This window comes from Phalacrocorax carbo, chromosome Z (genome assembly GCF_963921805.1).
Source record: "Phalacrocorax carbo chromosome Z, bPhaCar2.1, whole genome shotgun sequence".
Taxonomy (NCBI): domain Eukaryota; kingdom Metazoa; phylum Chordata; class Aves; order Suliformes; family Phalacrocoracidae; genus Phalacrocorax; species Phalacrocorax carbo.
In genome coordinates, this window is record NC_087548.1 from 41,304,058 (window position 1) to 41,316,622 (window position 12,565).

Below are 12,565 nucleotides of genomic sequence, written 5' to 3' on the forward strand. Positions count from 1 at the left end.
GTCATATAGCAGAATGTCATTTTAATGTAGGTTTGTAATAGACATCTCTCCAAGTTATGTTAGTGCAACCTGGACTAAGGAGTATCTACTGTTAATGAGAATGCCTGTTGCAGTATTGTCTGCAGCCTCTCTACCTGTCTAACTGCCTTGGCTACCAGGTGTAGTTCTCCTTTTGGCAGTTATGTGTCTAGGCTGAATCTGGGAAATTTTTCCCTAATGGGTTTTATTTCTGTGTTCCAAACTCTCCTACAGTCACTTACTTGTTAATAAATAGTTTATACCTGTGTCTAGAAATGGGCAAGTTTTTCTTCCACTGAGACAGTAATGTTTCTTGGAGATCAGCTGCAGCGTCTTTCAGAGTGCCTGCACTGTCTACAGCTTTTAGGAATGCCAGGCACAGCAGTTTGGTGCTAGATGAGCATAGTGAGTTACTGATCACAGCCACAGTGAGTTACTAATCATAACTAGTACTTTAACCTGCACCAAAAGCAAGCAACCATTTCATATATAGCCTGTTGATACCATGACTCAATAACAAATGAACTCATTAATTTTGTATCTGGTTCAGTCTCCAAATGCTTCCAGCGTGTATTCTGTAGATGGTATTATAATGCTCTGGGAGTCATCTGCCAGTCTTGAGATGACTGGTGCAGCAGCTTTTTACCTGATGGTGGAGTTTTGACCTTTTCTTTAAGGGCTTGCTGCTCTTCCTTCATTCTTTGAGCTCTTTAAAATTCACAAGTCTAAAAATAACGAACTTCCCTATAGTAGATATGCGGTTAGGACTGTATAATCAATTTATAAATTTTTACATTTAGTTATATATCTCCCAAAATAAAACTACAAATGTTTTATTTTCTGTAGGTGTCTAGCTTTGATTACTCAAACCCATCAATATTATCAGTATCAATGTCGCTTCAAATGGCAAATCTCTCATTATCGCTGCAAAATCTCTTTTTGCTTTTAAGAATGGTCAGTTAATGAGTGTTTACATATAAATATTTAGGCCCATGTGATCTTTAGATGACATCACAAACAGATGATAAAAATCAACTGATATCTTTTGTGTCAGCAAAATTCCCCTAAACTGTAGATTTTTATTATTACAGTTAAATATGGTATTAAGCGTCAGTATTGCTCACATCAGTTACGCATATATGAATGTATTTTTAGTATACATGTAGCTATTCCTTTATATTCCATTTTTTTATAAGTATACTAGCATATAAAGCCAGCATTATTTTTTTTCCTGAGCTTTTTTTCATTAAAGTTTGGAACTATGCTTTATCAAAAATAGTTCTATTGAGAAAGGCGAGTAGAAAAATGTTTGTTCTACAGCAGAAACTAGTACCAAAATTGCTTTGTTTACTGTAGTAGAACTTTATGAATGAGTCCCTTAGTTTGGAGGGCACGTATTTTACTTCAAGTTTTCTAAAAAGCAGGTGATAGTGCATCTCGGTTTTTGGTTTTTTTTGTATTCTTTATGTTTGTATTTCCTTGGGTGACCATTGAATCCAGTTGAATTCTTTTGTTATTTTGTTGTTCAAAAACAATAATGAATTCACCAGGACTTTGTGCTGGCTTTGTTTAGGAAGGCAAATTTCTATATTGCTGTCTTGAAGAGAATACAAATTTATGTAACTTTAATTTGTTGAAGATCACTGTATCAAGAGCCTTTTATTGTTAACTTGTATTTTCATCTGCTCATGTTTACTAACCCTTAAAATAGGCTTTAGCCCTGTGGTTGGATCTGAATATCTGCCTGCCTTTCATTTCTGCAATTAGGATGCAGTGCTCCTTGTAGTTTTTATCACTTCACATTTGGAAGCACCCATATGATTCTGTAATTTTCTAACCTGTGTAAGATTTTTTTTTTTTTAAATGTTTATTTTATTCTGTGATATGACTCCCCCATTTTCTGAAGGAGGCGTCTAGGCATCTGTCATCTGGTTTTTGAAGGTGCATGAAGGCACTATCAGGATACCAGTATTATGAGCATCTTTCCATATAATAGCATTAATTAAAAAAACCCACAACACCACCAATTTGAATGAATGTACTTATTTGCAGCTTTGAGAATGGCATCCTTAACATGTCATTCTCTCTAAATATAACCAGTCCAAACTTGGAAGAAGTCGCTGCACAGATTTCCTCATCAATTGAAGTACTTAGCTCCTCCATGCCTCAGTCTCTACAAAGAGGAAATATTTGTATTCCACTTCCAGTTGTTTTCTGAACCTTAAAAGCTTTTGTTAATAGGGCAGTGTAGTGAGCCTGGGATTATTTGCAGTTACCTCTCTTGCATCTGCTAAGTACCTTTCATGTAACTGCATGGACTGTCCGTTGTACAAACATTCATCAAAAATGACTAGATTGATCAAAAATCCTAGATTACTGGAGCATTCCAGCAGGGAATGGACAGGCCCTTTCAGAAATTGCAGCTATGCTTCTACCCTGCCCCTCTCCATTAAAATAAGAGAAGAAAAAAGGGGAGGAAAAAGTCTAAATTCCTCTCTGACAGAAATGGAATTAAGAATAAAAGTCAAAAGCAATTGAGAATTAGTTCCTTAAGAATTTAAAGATGTGAAGAAATACATAAACTGTAGAAAATTAGGTGCTTACACAGTTTAACATGTACAACTTTGTGCTTGCCTTGCACAGGTATGAGGAGCTGTTTTTCCAGTTACTCTCAAAGTTAGGTGAGGGTGATTGAAAATTTTGGGGTTGTTGTCCTCACACCTTCTCCAATGTGTTGTATTTTATGTTCCTTTGAAGACTGAGCTGTGAGTTAACCACAGTAAAACTGGGAGGAAATAGAAGGTCCTGTTCCCTATACCCCATGTGTTAAGTCTGCTGCTGTGTATTGGAGAAATTTGACTTACTGAACAGATCTCTTTTTCTGTTATAGCTTTTATTACAATATCTAGTTTACTTCTGTTCGCTTCTGTGAGAAACTGGGATGTGGTTTAGGTCTTTAAAAAGTCAGCGTCTACGTTGAAGTGATTCTGTTTCTTTTTGGCCACAGCCTATTCAAGCAGGCTTAAAATATGTTTTACTGCTTTCATTTTTAAAGACTGTTATTTTGTTCTTTTATGTTCTTTATAACTATGCCATTTATTCCTTTGTTAAATATATAGACTACTGCTAGAGTCAGCTTAAATATACATAACTTCTGGGAAGTATTTTGTATACTTTGCTTGAAGTTCTGTGCTGTAAAGATTCTCATGCAAAAAAAACCTCCACCTTTTCTTCTGTAAAATACTGTGTAAAGGCTGACTTATGTGATTTATTACAAGTAATTAAATACACAGCCAAGAGGGAAAACTTCTAATTGTGAGGAAAATATGCTCTATGTAGCCAAACCAGTCGTGGTTATTAGTATTATTTGCAGTCCTGATGCTGATGTGCAAGACGTTGTATCAGATGGAAATATAAATTAATAACTAAGTATTTGCTGGTTAAGTAACTCTTCTGTGTGCAACAGAAGTTACATATATATTTGCATATACATACTGTTATACTACTACATACATACATGAACACACACACACAAACACACACACTTGCATGCAATGGTTAGATGAGTGATTTTCTGACCAGGAAGACTTGTATGTTTTTCAGAAGAAAATAAATTTAAAGTTTGAATGAAATAGTTTTAACATAATTTTGATTGTTTACAAAACAGGTTCAAACTGTCTGGACAGCTGCCTTTGCTTTCTATCCAAATATCAGACCAGAAGCTGAGAAGTATCTTGGAGCTAATTGATAGCATTCCTAAGCCAGAAAGTGCTACTGATACCAGTTCTGCTCCAAAAGTAACTGAGGTAATGTTTTGAAAAAATATTTCATTAATAATAATGAAAAAAATACTTTCTTGATATTAGCTTTGCAGTTTTGAAAAGACCACAAGAAAGTGGAGAACAAGCATTTACTTAGAACCTCTTGAAAAACTTAGCTAATTCTCTAAAGCTATAGAAATGTTGCTTGTTATGTAGTTAATTGTGATCTATAGCCAAGAATTATGAAATAGTTGTCCAGTGGTTGAATTTAAAATAAAAATCCAAACTTTTACTACCCTGGGAATTACTTTGTAGTTCATATTAATCTCTATTAACAATCAATCACTTTTGCAGATTAGTTTAATTCTGCGTTCAAATATACACATGTATCAGAGTGCTGCAGAGTTTGTGTTCAGCTGTTTTGCTCTTAAATGAAGAAAAGCTTGAAACTGTGGCATTTTAAAAGTTGAAGTATTATGCGGATCTTAGACATAAGTTTAACTTTCAAAACCAAAATAAATAGTATGCGCTATCTGTGGCTAATGTTGGCTAAGCAGTGCCTGCCTGGCTAAAGGGCAGCTTCATTTCAGCTGGCTTCACTGCTTTTCCCAGCTTTTCTTTATTCAGTTATAAAACATACCTGAGTGGGTGGCAGTTCTCCTTTGCATTTCTAAGGTTTAGGAGTATGGAGTGAGTTCTCTCCCTGCTTCCTCACCCCCTTTCCTTAGTGAGCATGGTTTGGGTTACTGTTTTATGCTTTCTTCAAGACAGAGGATTGGCACTTTCTTCTTATTATTCTTGAAAAGTATGTCTTACCTCTTCGTAGGAGCTGTTTTTAACAAAACTAGCAAATGAACTCCGAATTGCTAATTTTTAATGTCACTCTAGTCTGTGTGATCTGGCTATGTTTTATATATCTTTAAAGCTGTTCTATAATTTGAACATATGTGAAATCTCAAGGTCAAAGACCAAATTGGGCTATCTGTGTTTTTTCTAAAATTTGTAAATACTTCTAATTACCTGTTACTTAACCTTTTGTGTACTTGATTCTAAAGGAATAATGGTCGTCTTCATGTTTTTGGTAGGGTTGTTGTTTTTTTTTTTTTTTTTTTTAAGATTACTTAGTAATTATCTTCCCATCTTTACACAAATTATTCTGCCCTGTTCTTGATGGCAGGTGCTGCAGTTTTGGTGCTTTCTGGGGGTTGTGTTAGCTAACATTCAGTAACTGTAAATGCACATGACTAGACATGCATACCTATTGAGAGTATATATAGAGTGAAGATTATTTCTCTCCAACACGTAGTTCCTGCAGTCTTTTTGGTGGTGACATCAAAATTCTAGATAGTTCTGACCTGCTCATTCACTCTTCATAGACTAATAGCATCCCCAGCCAAAAGCTGCCCTGTTGTTTTGTGCAACTAATCACAGACAAACTTTCTTGAAGGATAAGTGATGGAGTTGGTTTTACATAAATAAAATGTGCATATGTAACATCATTTTCTTGTACTTTTTAACATTGCCTATAGTTGAGTTTAATTACAGAATTCAATTATTACATTTAAAATATTTTAAGTGACTTTGATATTCTTAGTTACCTGTACATTACTTGTGGTGTACAGGATGAGGTGAGGAAAGACTACTCAGCCAGTGTTGAATGTATTTGCATTATGTGTAGCATCCATATTAAGACCTATGGTTAAACCTGTCTGCTTAAGCTTCCGTCTACTGCAGAGCTTGACAGACTCTAATTGCTGGTGTTAATTTCAGTTAATTTGAGTGGGTTTGCTGCTTTGGTGGTAGCAGGTATACTCCCATGCTCTCATCCTTGATCTGATATTCTTCTGAGCTTTGTGGCCATCACATCACTTCTGAAATGAAAAGGATGTGAAATCCTTTTTCAGAGCTCCGCATGTGAACTTTGTTCTTTGTTTTGTGTTAGTGGTGGAATTGTTCTTGGGCTGTGAAAACAGAAGACTCTGCAGAACAGGGCTTTCTAGGTTTTTGCACCCTGCACTTTCTTGTATTTTAGTACAAGTAGACTGTCCATTTCAGTGTGGAAGGCTATACTTCTCATTATTTGGAACTGTAAAGTCAAGTATCATAGTTTCTTCTCCTTGTCGTCTTAGAATGTGAAAGTGTTAGAAATGAGATGCTAGAATGTAACTGAAAGTTACAAGCCTCTTAGAGACTTGAGGTATCCATCAAGGGCACGGTTGTATTCAATAAGGCCAAATTACATAGGCTGGAGACTGAGAAGAGAGACTGTTGAGATGTGAAGAGCGAGATGAAAAATGGAGTCTTGGAAACAGTGTTCAAGGGTGAATGTTTCTTTGTTGCCATAATACTTAGATTTATGTAAGATACTGTGAATTATTGAGTAATTGTCTGAGACTGGGCTTTGAAAGTAGCAGTAAGGAGGGGTTGGGGAGAACTGCTTTTGTCTGTGCAGTCCAAAGACGAAGGCACTCAGGAAGAATGGGCACACAGACAACGCACATGTCTCTCCTTACTTTAGTAGTCTGTACAAGGCACATGTATACTAAATATGAATGTGGAACATGTAGAAGAGGATTCTGTACAAACTCACGACTTTGTAGTCTACTGAGACTACTTTCTGAGCCTTGATGGGGAATCTGGCTTTGGTGAATAATACCATTTGGTTACCTTCACTAAGAGAATTTAATTCTGTCATATATGATACCACATGGAGTGAGGATTCTTGTCCTTTTGTCCACTCTAGTGGCAAAACAGTGACATTTCACATGTTTTCAGTTACTTCTGGGTTGTACCTAACTGCATCTCACAATTAAATGCTCTGCTAGCATCTGTTTTTCCCAGATACATGAAGAAATGAGATTCAGCAAGGTAAGTTCTGGGTCCAGCACTTGGGTCACAACAACCCCATGCAACACTATAGGTTTAGGGAAGAGCGGTTGGAAAGCTGCTCAATGGGAAAGGAACTCAGTGTTGGTTGACAGCCAGCTGAACACGAGCCAGCAGTGTGCCCAGGTGGCCAAGAAGGCCAACTGCATCCTGGCTTGTATCAGGAATAGTGTGGCCAGCAGGACTATGGAAGTGATCGTGCCCCTGTACTCGGCACTTCAGAGGTGAGGCTGCATCTCTGGGCCCTTCACTACAAGAAAGACATTGAGATGCTGGAGTGTGTCCGAAGAAAAGCAATGAAGCTGGTGAAGGGTCTAGAGCATAAATCTGATGAGGAGCAGCTGAAGGAGCTGGGGTTGTTTAGTCTGGAGAAGAGGAGGCTGAGGGGGAGACCTTACTGCTCTCTACAGCTACCTGAAGGGTAGCGAGGTGCATGTTGACCAGTCTCTTTGCCCAGGTAGCTAGCAGTAGAACAAGAGGAAGCTGCCTCAAATTGCGCCAGGGAGGTTTATATTCAATATCAGGAAAAATTTCTTCACCAAAAGCATTGTCAAGCATTGGAACAGGCTCCCCAGGGAGGTGGTGGAGTCACCATCCCTCGAGGTATTTAGAAGTTGTGTAGATGCGGTGCCTAGGGATATGGTCTAGCGGTGGACCCGGCAGTGATAACTTAACAGTTGGACTTGATGATCTTAAGGGTCTCTTCCAACCTAAATGATTCTATGAAATTTAAAAACAGTTATATCTGCACTATCTGTTGTCTTTTTTCTCTAACTCTTTCTTTCCCCCCCCCCCCCCCCCCCATCTGCCACTAGTATCGTGACTTTTGTAAGGATCAGCTGGTCTTTTACTGTTCTCTGAAGTTGCTGTACTGTAGTTCTGTGAAGGACTAGGTCTTGTGTTTCCTGAGTTTTCATATGATGTGCTGTTTCTGTCCATCTTTTGATTGTGAAGTTGGATGTTTGAACCTCTTTACCATGTTTCCTGATTTACTCTCTCTGTAGCTAGACGAATGTGCAGTACCTGCTGCCTCTACCTGCTTAAGGCCTCATTTCTCCCCATGCTTTTATGTTCAGTAATGTAAGAGTCTAACTGTAATTATTTGCACTTAAAATAAGACCAATTGCCTTAAGATGTAAAACTTCAATGCAGCATATGTGCATGCAATAGCATGACTAATTAATTCAAGCAAAAAAATTTATGGTATCTCCTGTTTCAGGCTGCAATATCCCCTGTGCTCTCAGCACCACATTTATCACAAGGTGTGTTTCCTGTTTTGGATCTTCATTCATTTCCTGAGTCAGGTAATAGAATCTATTTTAAAGTCTGACTTAATAAACAGGTCAAGTCAAGTTTTTAAGTTGTTGAATTAACTTGTTTCTCATGGAGAAAGTGATCGTTTATGGCTTTGTTTCAAGTTCTTGAAGGTTGAGTAGTGTTACATTTTGTGCAGCTTATTATAATTCACTCTGTACAGAATATTTGCATATTTTCTTGTAGCAGTAAAATTCTGTATGCTTGTTCTTGCTGTTCCCTTTCTGAGGGCAAAGCAATAAAATGGTAGGATGGGTTTTTTGATTTCTGTTGTTACATATGTTACTGTGAATCTCTTCAGAGCATCTGAAGTAGCATGTATGTGATTTTTTGCTTCAGTATGTACTTAGTCCTCTGATGATGGTTTTCATTTTCCTCTGGTGAAGGATTTCTCTCCTACTTAGCTGGGTTTGTTTAAATTACGAAATGTGGAAACCATGGTTGTTAGAAACTACTGTGCTATAAAGAAACATAATTTCAACCTCTACAGGAGGTTTACCCCTTACTGTTCAAACAGCTTGGCTAGATTGTAACATTCCATCTAGTAGCTATACTTGAAAAATAATCAAACATATCAACATTATTTCAGTGTCAATCACCTTTGTCATGCCAAAACATCAACTGGAGAAACAGAGAACAATACTTTTTCTCCTCTCTCAGGTTATTGATATATGTGGTTTACAAACACCAGCAAAATTATCAGCGAAGTTAGTTTTTGTGTCTACTTTATCACTTTAATTCAGTGTGTGTGCAGTATGTATAGAAATATGTATCTGTACGTCTTAATCTTTTTTTGTATTAGTTCCTTTAAGTGTCAAAGTTAGAGAGAAGGTATCTTTCAACTCTTAAAAATTAGGGTGAGATGAGAGCGAACACTGGCAACAATTAATTTGAGAAAATACTAACTAAATTTAGATTTAATCAAGCCAGTTTTTTAATTTATATGTACAGCTGTACAGTCTTCTCAAGCAATTCATGTTATTTCTTTGTCTTCACCCCACAGACTCAAGGGTGCTTTTATGCTTTAGAAAATACCTCTTGATGCCATTTGCTCAATTTTGTCAGAAGGATACTTCTTCCACAGTTACCTTTAACTTCACTGTTTATGGTTTTTAGGTGCAGGAAAAGAGCCTTATAAGATGGCTGCAATCTGTCTTGGTTATATTTCTGTAATATTGTCAGGTGGATTAAAAACTTGATAGTCATAGGAGTCTCTCCTGGAATGGGAGATCCTTAGCAGGGAGAGGTCCAAAGTAGTGGCACTGATAGTGAGGCAAAGGCTTCTGTATGGTCACCAGCAGAAGACTTATTAAGCTAGTAGTACACTGAAGGCAAGATGAGGCACGGTTTGTGCTGTCATTTGCACAGCCAATAGGGAATGCTGATGGAGTTAATTGAAGAGAACTGATTGATGATGATGTGATAGAGGGAGGAGTAGGTGTGGTGAAAAGTTGTGGAGGCAGGAGCAGAGACAACTGTAAAAACAAACTTTGGTTGCTAATTATCAGCTAGGTAAACTTCCCATACTTGTATATTTAAGTTTTTATAGACATGTATGTAAAAATTCTAGGTCATAGTACAGCAACATGTTGGCTGTCTAAACTGTGTATACATAATGTTGTTGTGAATTAATCCTTAGAATCAGAAGAAGAATTTTATGATGCTCTAAGCAGTCCTGTGGAAGACATGCCATTTTTTGAAGCCCCATCTTCTTCCCTCAAGAGAGCTAGCAGTACAAGGCGAAAAAAACTACATAAACAAGAATCTTTGAAAAATATGACAGAACTCTTGCTAAGGTTTGAAGTAGCTGAGGTAAAGTTACTTTTTATTTTTTATTTTTTTTTTAATTCTCTGAAGCACATCTGAACAGTAATTTTTCCCTGTTTGTTTACCTGTAACTGTTCCCTGTTGTTCCCTGTTTGTTGTGTTCATGAATCCATACCTACAGAAGTATTGATTCCCCATTTCTTGCTGAAACTATTCTGTAGTTTTTTTCCAAGTTACAACTGTGCTTCTGGATCCTTGTCATCACTGAAGTGGTTTGATTTACCCAGTTATTTCCCAACTCATTTTATTGCTGAACTTCCTTTACCTACCTGTCACCAAAAATGATGTTACGTATTTGTTCTGTCTTAAGGTGTAGCTTTTGACATCTTTTTTTTCCAGATACTGCTTTTAACAAGCACCCTATTTTTATGCTCCAGTTTTTCCCAGACTCTGTTGGCCTTACACCTAAATCTGTAACATGTTCACTATGAGGTGTTTTATGTGTTATTCTTGCTGTTTCAGACTCAGGGTGGGGGGTGGCAGGGAAGGGATTTTATCCGAATGCAGGACACTGTTTCTAACTGCATCAGTTGGTCTAGTAAAGGAGATGGTCTCTTGCTATCGTTATCTTTATGATTAGACCATCATGGCTATGACAGTGTTATTGCTGCTACTAAGTGTATAACTTCACAAATAAACCATACAGATTCAGTTACCTTTACAAATTCAGTATTAGGGTGGGGCTTACAGAATGGCATCAACATATCATAACTAGCTTGCAACATGTGTTATTACAAACTACACCTTACAGAAAGTATATAAGCAAGTAAATTTGAAATGTACTGTTTTTTGTGTGATGACAAGGCCTTGTTTAAGAACCACTAGTCTAAAGACAGATGCTGTATTTTACATTATTCTCTAATGGAGACTATCTTACAATCTATAAGAAAAGAATGGAGTCAAGAATCTATTAAGAATCGAATCACCTCCTCTCTGTTTGTTGGCTTTATAGTTTAAAATGACTTACGTGGTTTGGTTTTGATTTTTCCCTATTTATAGACGGTATTATGTGGAAAGGCAGAGTACATATCTTTGTTTTGCTTTGGTTGAGAAAGACAGATAACAACAGATCAGCTAGGTATTTATTTAACAACATGTTTGGCATGGGTGAAAAGTAGGAAATCCTTTATCATTAGACTATCATGGCTATGACAGTGACCTGATATTCATCTTGGGAATCTAGCTCTTACCAGGAGGGTTCAAAGAAATTCCAGTGAAAGCAGTAAACTATGCTGGCTGAAAATCTAGTTCTGACTGGGTTGAATATTACAAAATGCTTTATAGAGTTGATTTTAAGAATAAATTAGTTTGTAACTGTAACTTTGGTATTACATATGTAGATGTTTGATGTTATTGTAAAATAGTAGCAAACCATATTCTAGCAATTTTACCCGTTGAACTGCTTATTTATTCCAGGGCATTGCTTAAAAAAGTTCAATGATCAATACACATTAACCAGTAAAATGTATGTAAAATTATAATCCTATATAAAAACTAAGAGGATAATCCCCTGCCTTTTTTTGTGTGGTTTTTGTTTGTGGTTTTTCTAGGTCTTAATTAAACTATGCCGTCTTACTGGTGATACTGAGACACCTGTGCTGCAGCTTGATATTGTAGGCTTAGGCACTGAACTTAAATTAAGAACATTTGACATGACTGCAAATGCTTTCCTTCGTGAAGTTTGTCTGCTGTGCCCAGAGTATATGGGTAAGTATTTATAGTCTGATCAAAAAACCTTTCACAAATAACACTGTGGATTTGTCTTGAAAAAGTCTATTTTTTTCCCTTTTTTTTTTCTTTTGTCAGCTGAGGAAGATTTGCTTCCTAAACTAGAGGGGGTGGGGGGAAGGTAAATCAGGAGCTCATTCTCTTAATAATGCTTTGGGAAGAATGTTCTAGTGCTGATGATTAATAGAGACATCTAACTATTTTAGGTCTGCAGAAGAGGTTTTGTGATTAAATAGTAGTGACAGCTAGTGGCCTAGTTTGTAGTCTATAGATGATTAAATGAGCTGTAGTAAACTTGTCAATCTTTTTCTTAAAAAAAAAATAATCTTTTTTATTTTTCTGGGGTTTTTTTTAAGATGATAATGACAAGCCGGTTTACATAATTACTACTTTGGATAATGTAGAAGATGATCTTCTCACTCTGGAGTACATAAAGGTGAGAAAAGAGCAGACTTTGCTTTTGAATTGTAAGCCAAGCATAAACAATACAGTATTATTGAGCAATTGTTGAAGGTTTTTCCTTATTTATTCATTAACATATTGAATGTCATGTGCAAAGTCTGTCTGCTCCCTAAACAGATTAACTTGCACATCTTAAGTTGTAGTGGTTTTGAAATAAATTCTCTCTAGTGAACCATTGCAAACTTCTCTTGATTTATTTTCTTGTTTTATGTGCACTTTTGGTGGAATAGGCTGATATTAATGGACCAGAACTGAAAACTGCCTATCAGAATGTTCTACAGAAAATAAAGGTATAATATCTTTTTAAACATTGTTTTCTCATTGTGGGAAGAGATGTGCATTGGATAAAAGTAACTTGTTCTTTTAGGTGAACTTTTCATCTCTAGACATTCATTTGCACACTGAAACTCTGCTGAATGCTATGAACTATCTAAATAATCTTCTACCCAAACAAGAAACTAAAATTGCAGAAGAACCAGTCCATGAAAAAATAGAGGAGAAGAAGGATGTTCTTAAGAAATTAAGTAAGTTTCTGTATTCTTTTCTTTCTCTCTCTTCATTCCTATCTC

The 12,565-nt window shown here is 36.5% G+C and overlaps 1 protein-coding gene across 1 annotated transcript in view; it reads left to right on the forward strand.

The window, feature by feature from the left end:
- The window catches only part of VPS13A (vacuolar protein sorting 13 homolog A), a 110,835-nt gene that overhangs the window by 32,834 nt on the left and 65,436 nt on the right, over nucleotides 1-12,565 (forward strand). The window contains exons 23-29 of the mRNA XM_064438677.1: nucleotides 3,686-3,824; nucleotides 7,885-7,969; nucleotides 9,619-9,791; nucleotides 11,357-11,513; nucleotides 11,891-11,970; nucleotides 12,227-12,286; nucleotides 12,364-12,520. Of these exons, the coding sequence (XP_064294747.1) occupies nucleotides 3,686-3,824; nucleotides 7,885-7,969; nucleotides 9,619-9,791; nucleotides 11,357-11,513; nucleotides 11,891-11,970; nucleotides 12,227-12,286; nucleotides 12,364-12,520 (851 nt within the window). The remainder of the gene's footprint in view (nucleotides 1-3,685; nucleotides 3,825-7,884; nucleotides 7,970-9,618; nucleotides 9,792-11,356; nucleotides 11,514-11,890; nucleotides 11,971-12,226; nucleotides 12,287-12,363; nucleotides 12,521-12,565) is intronic.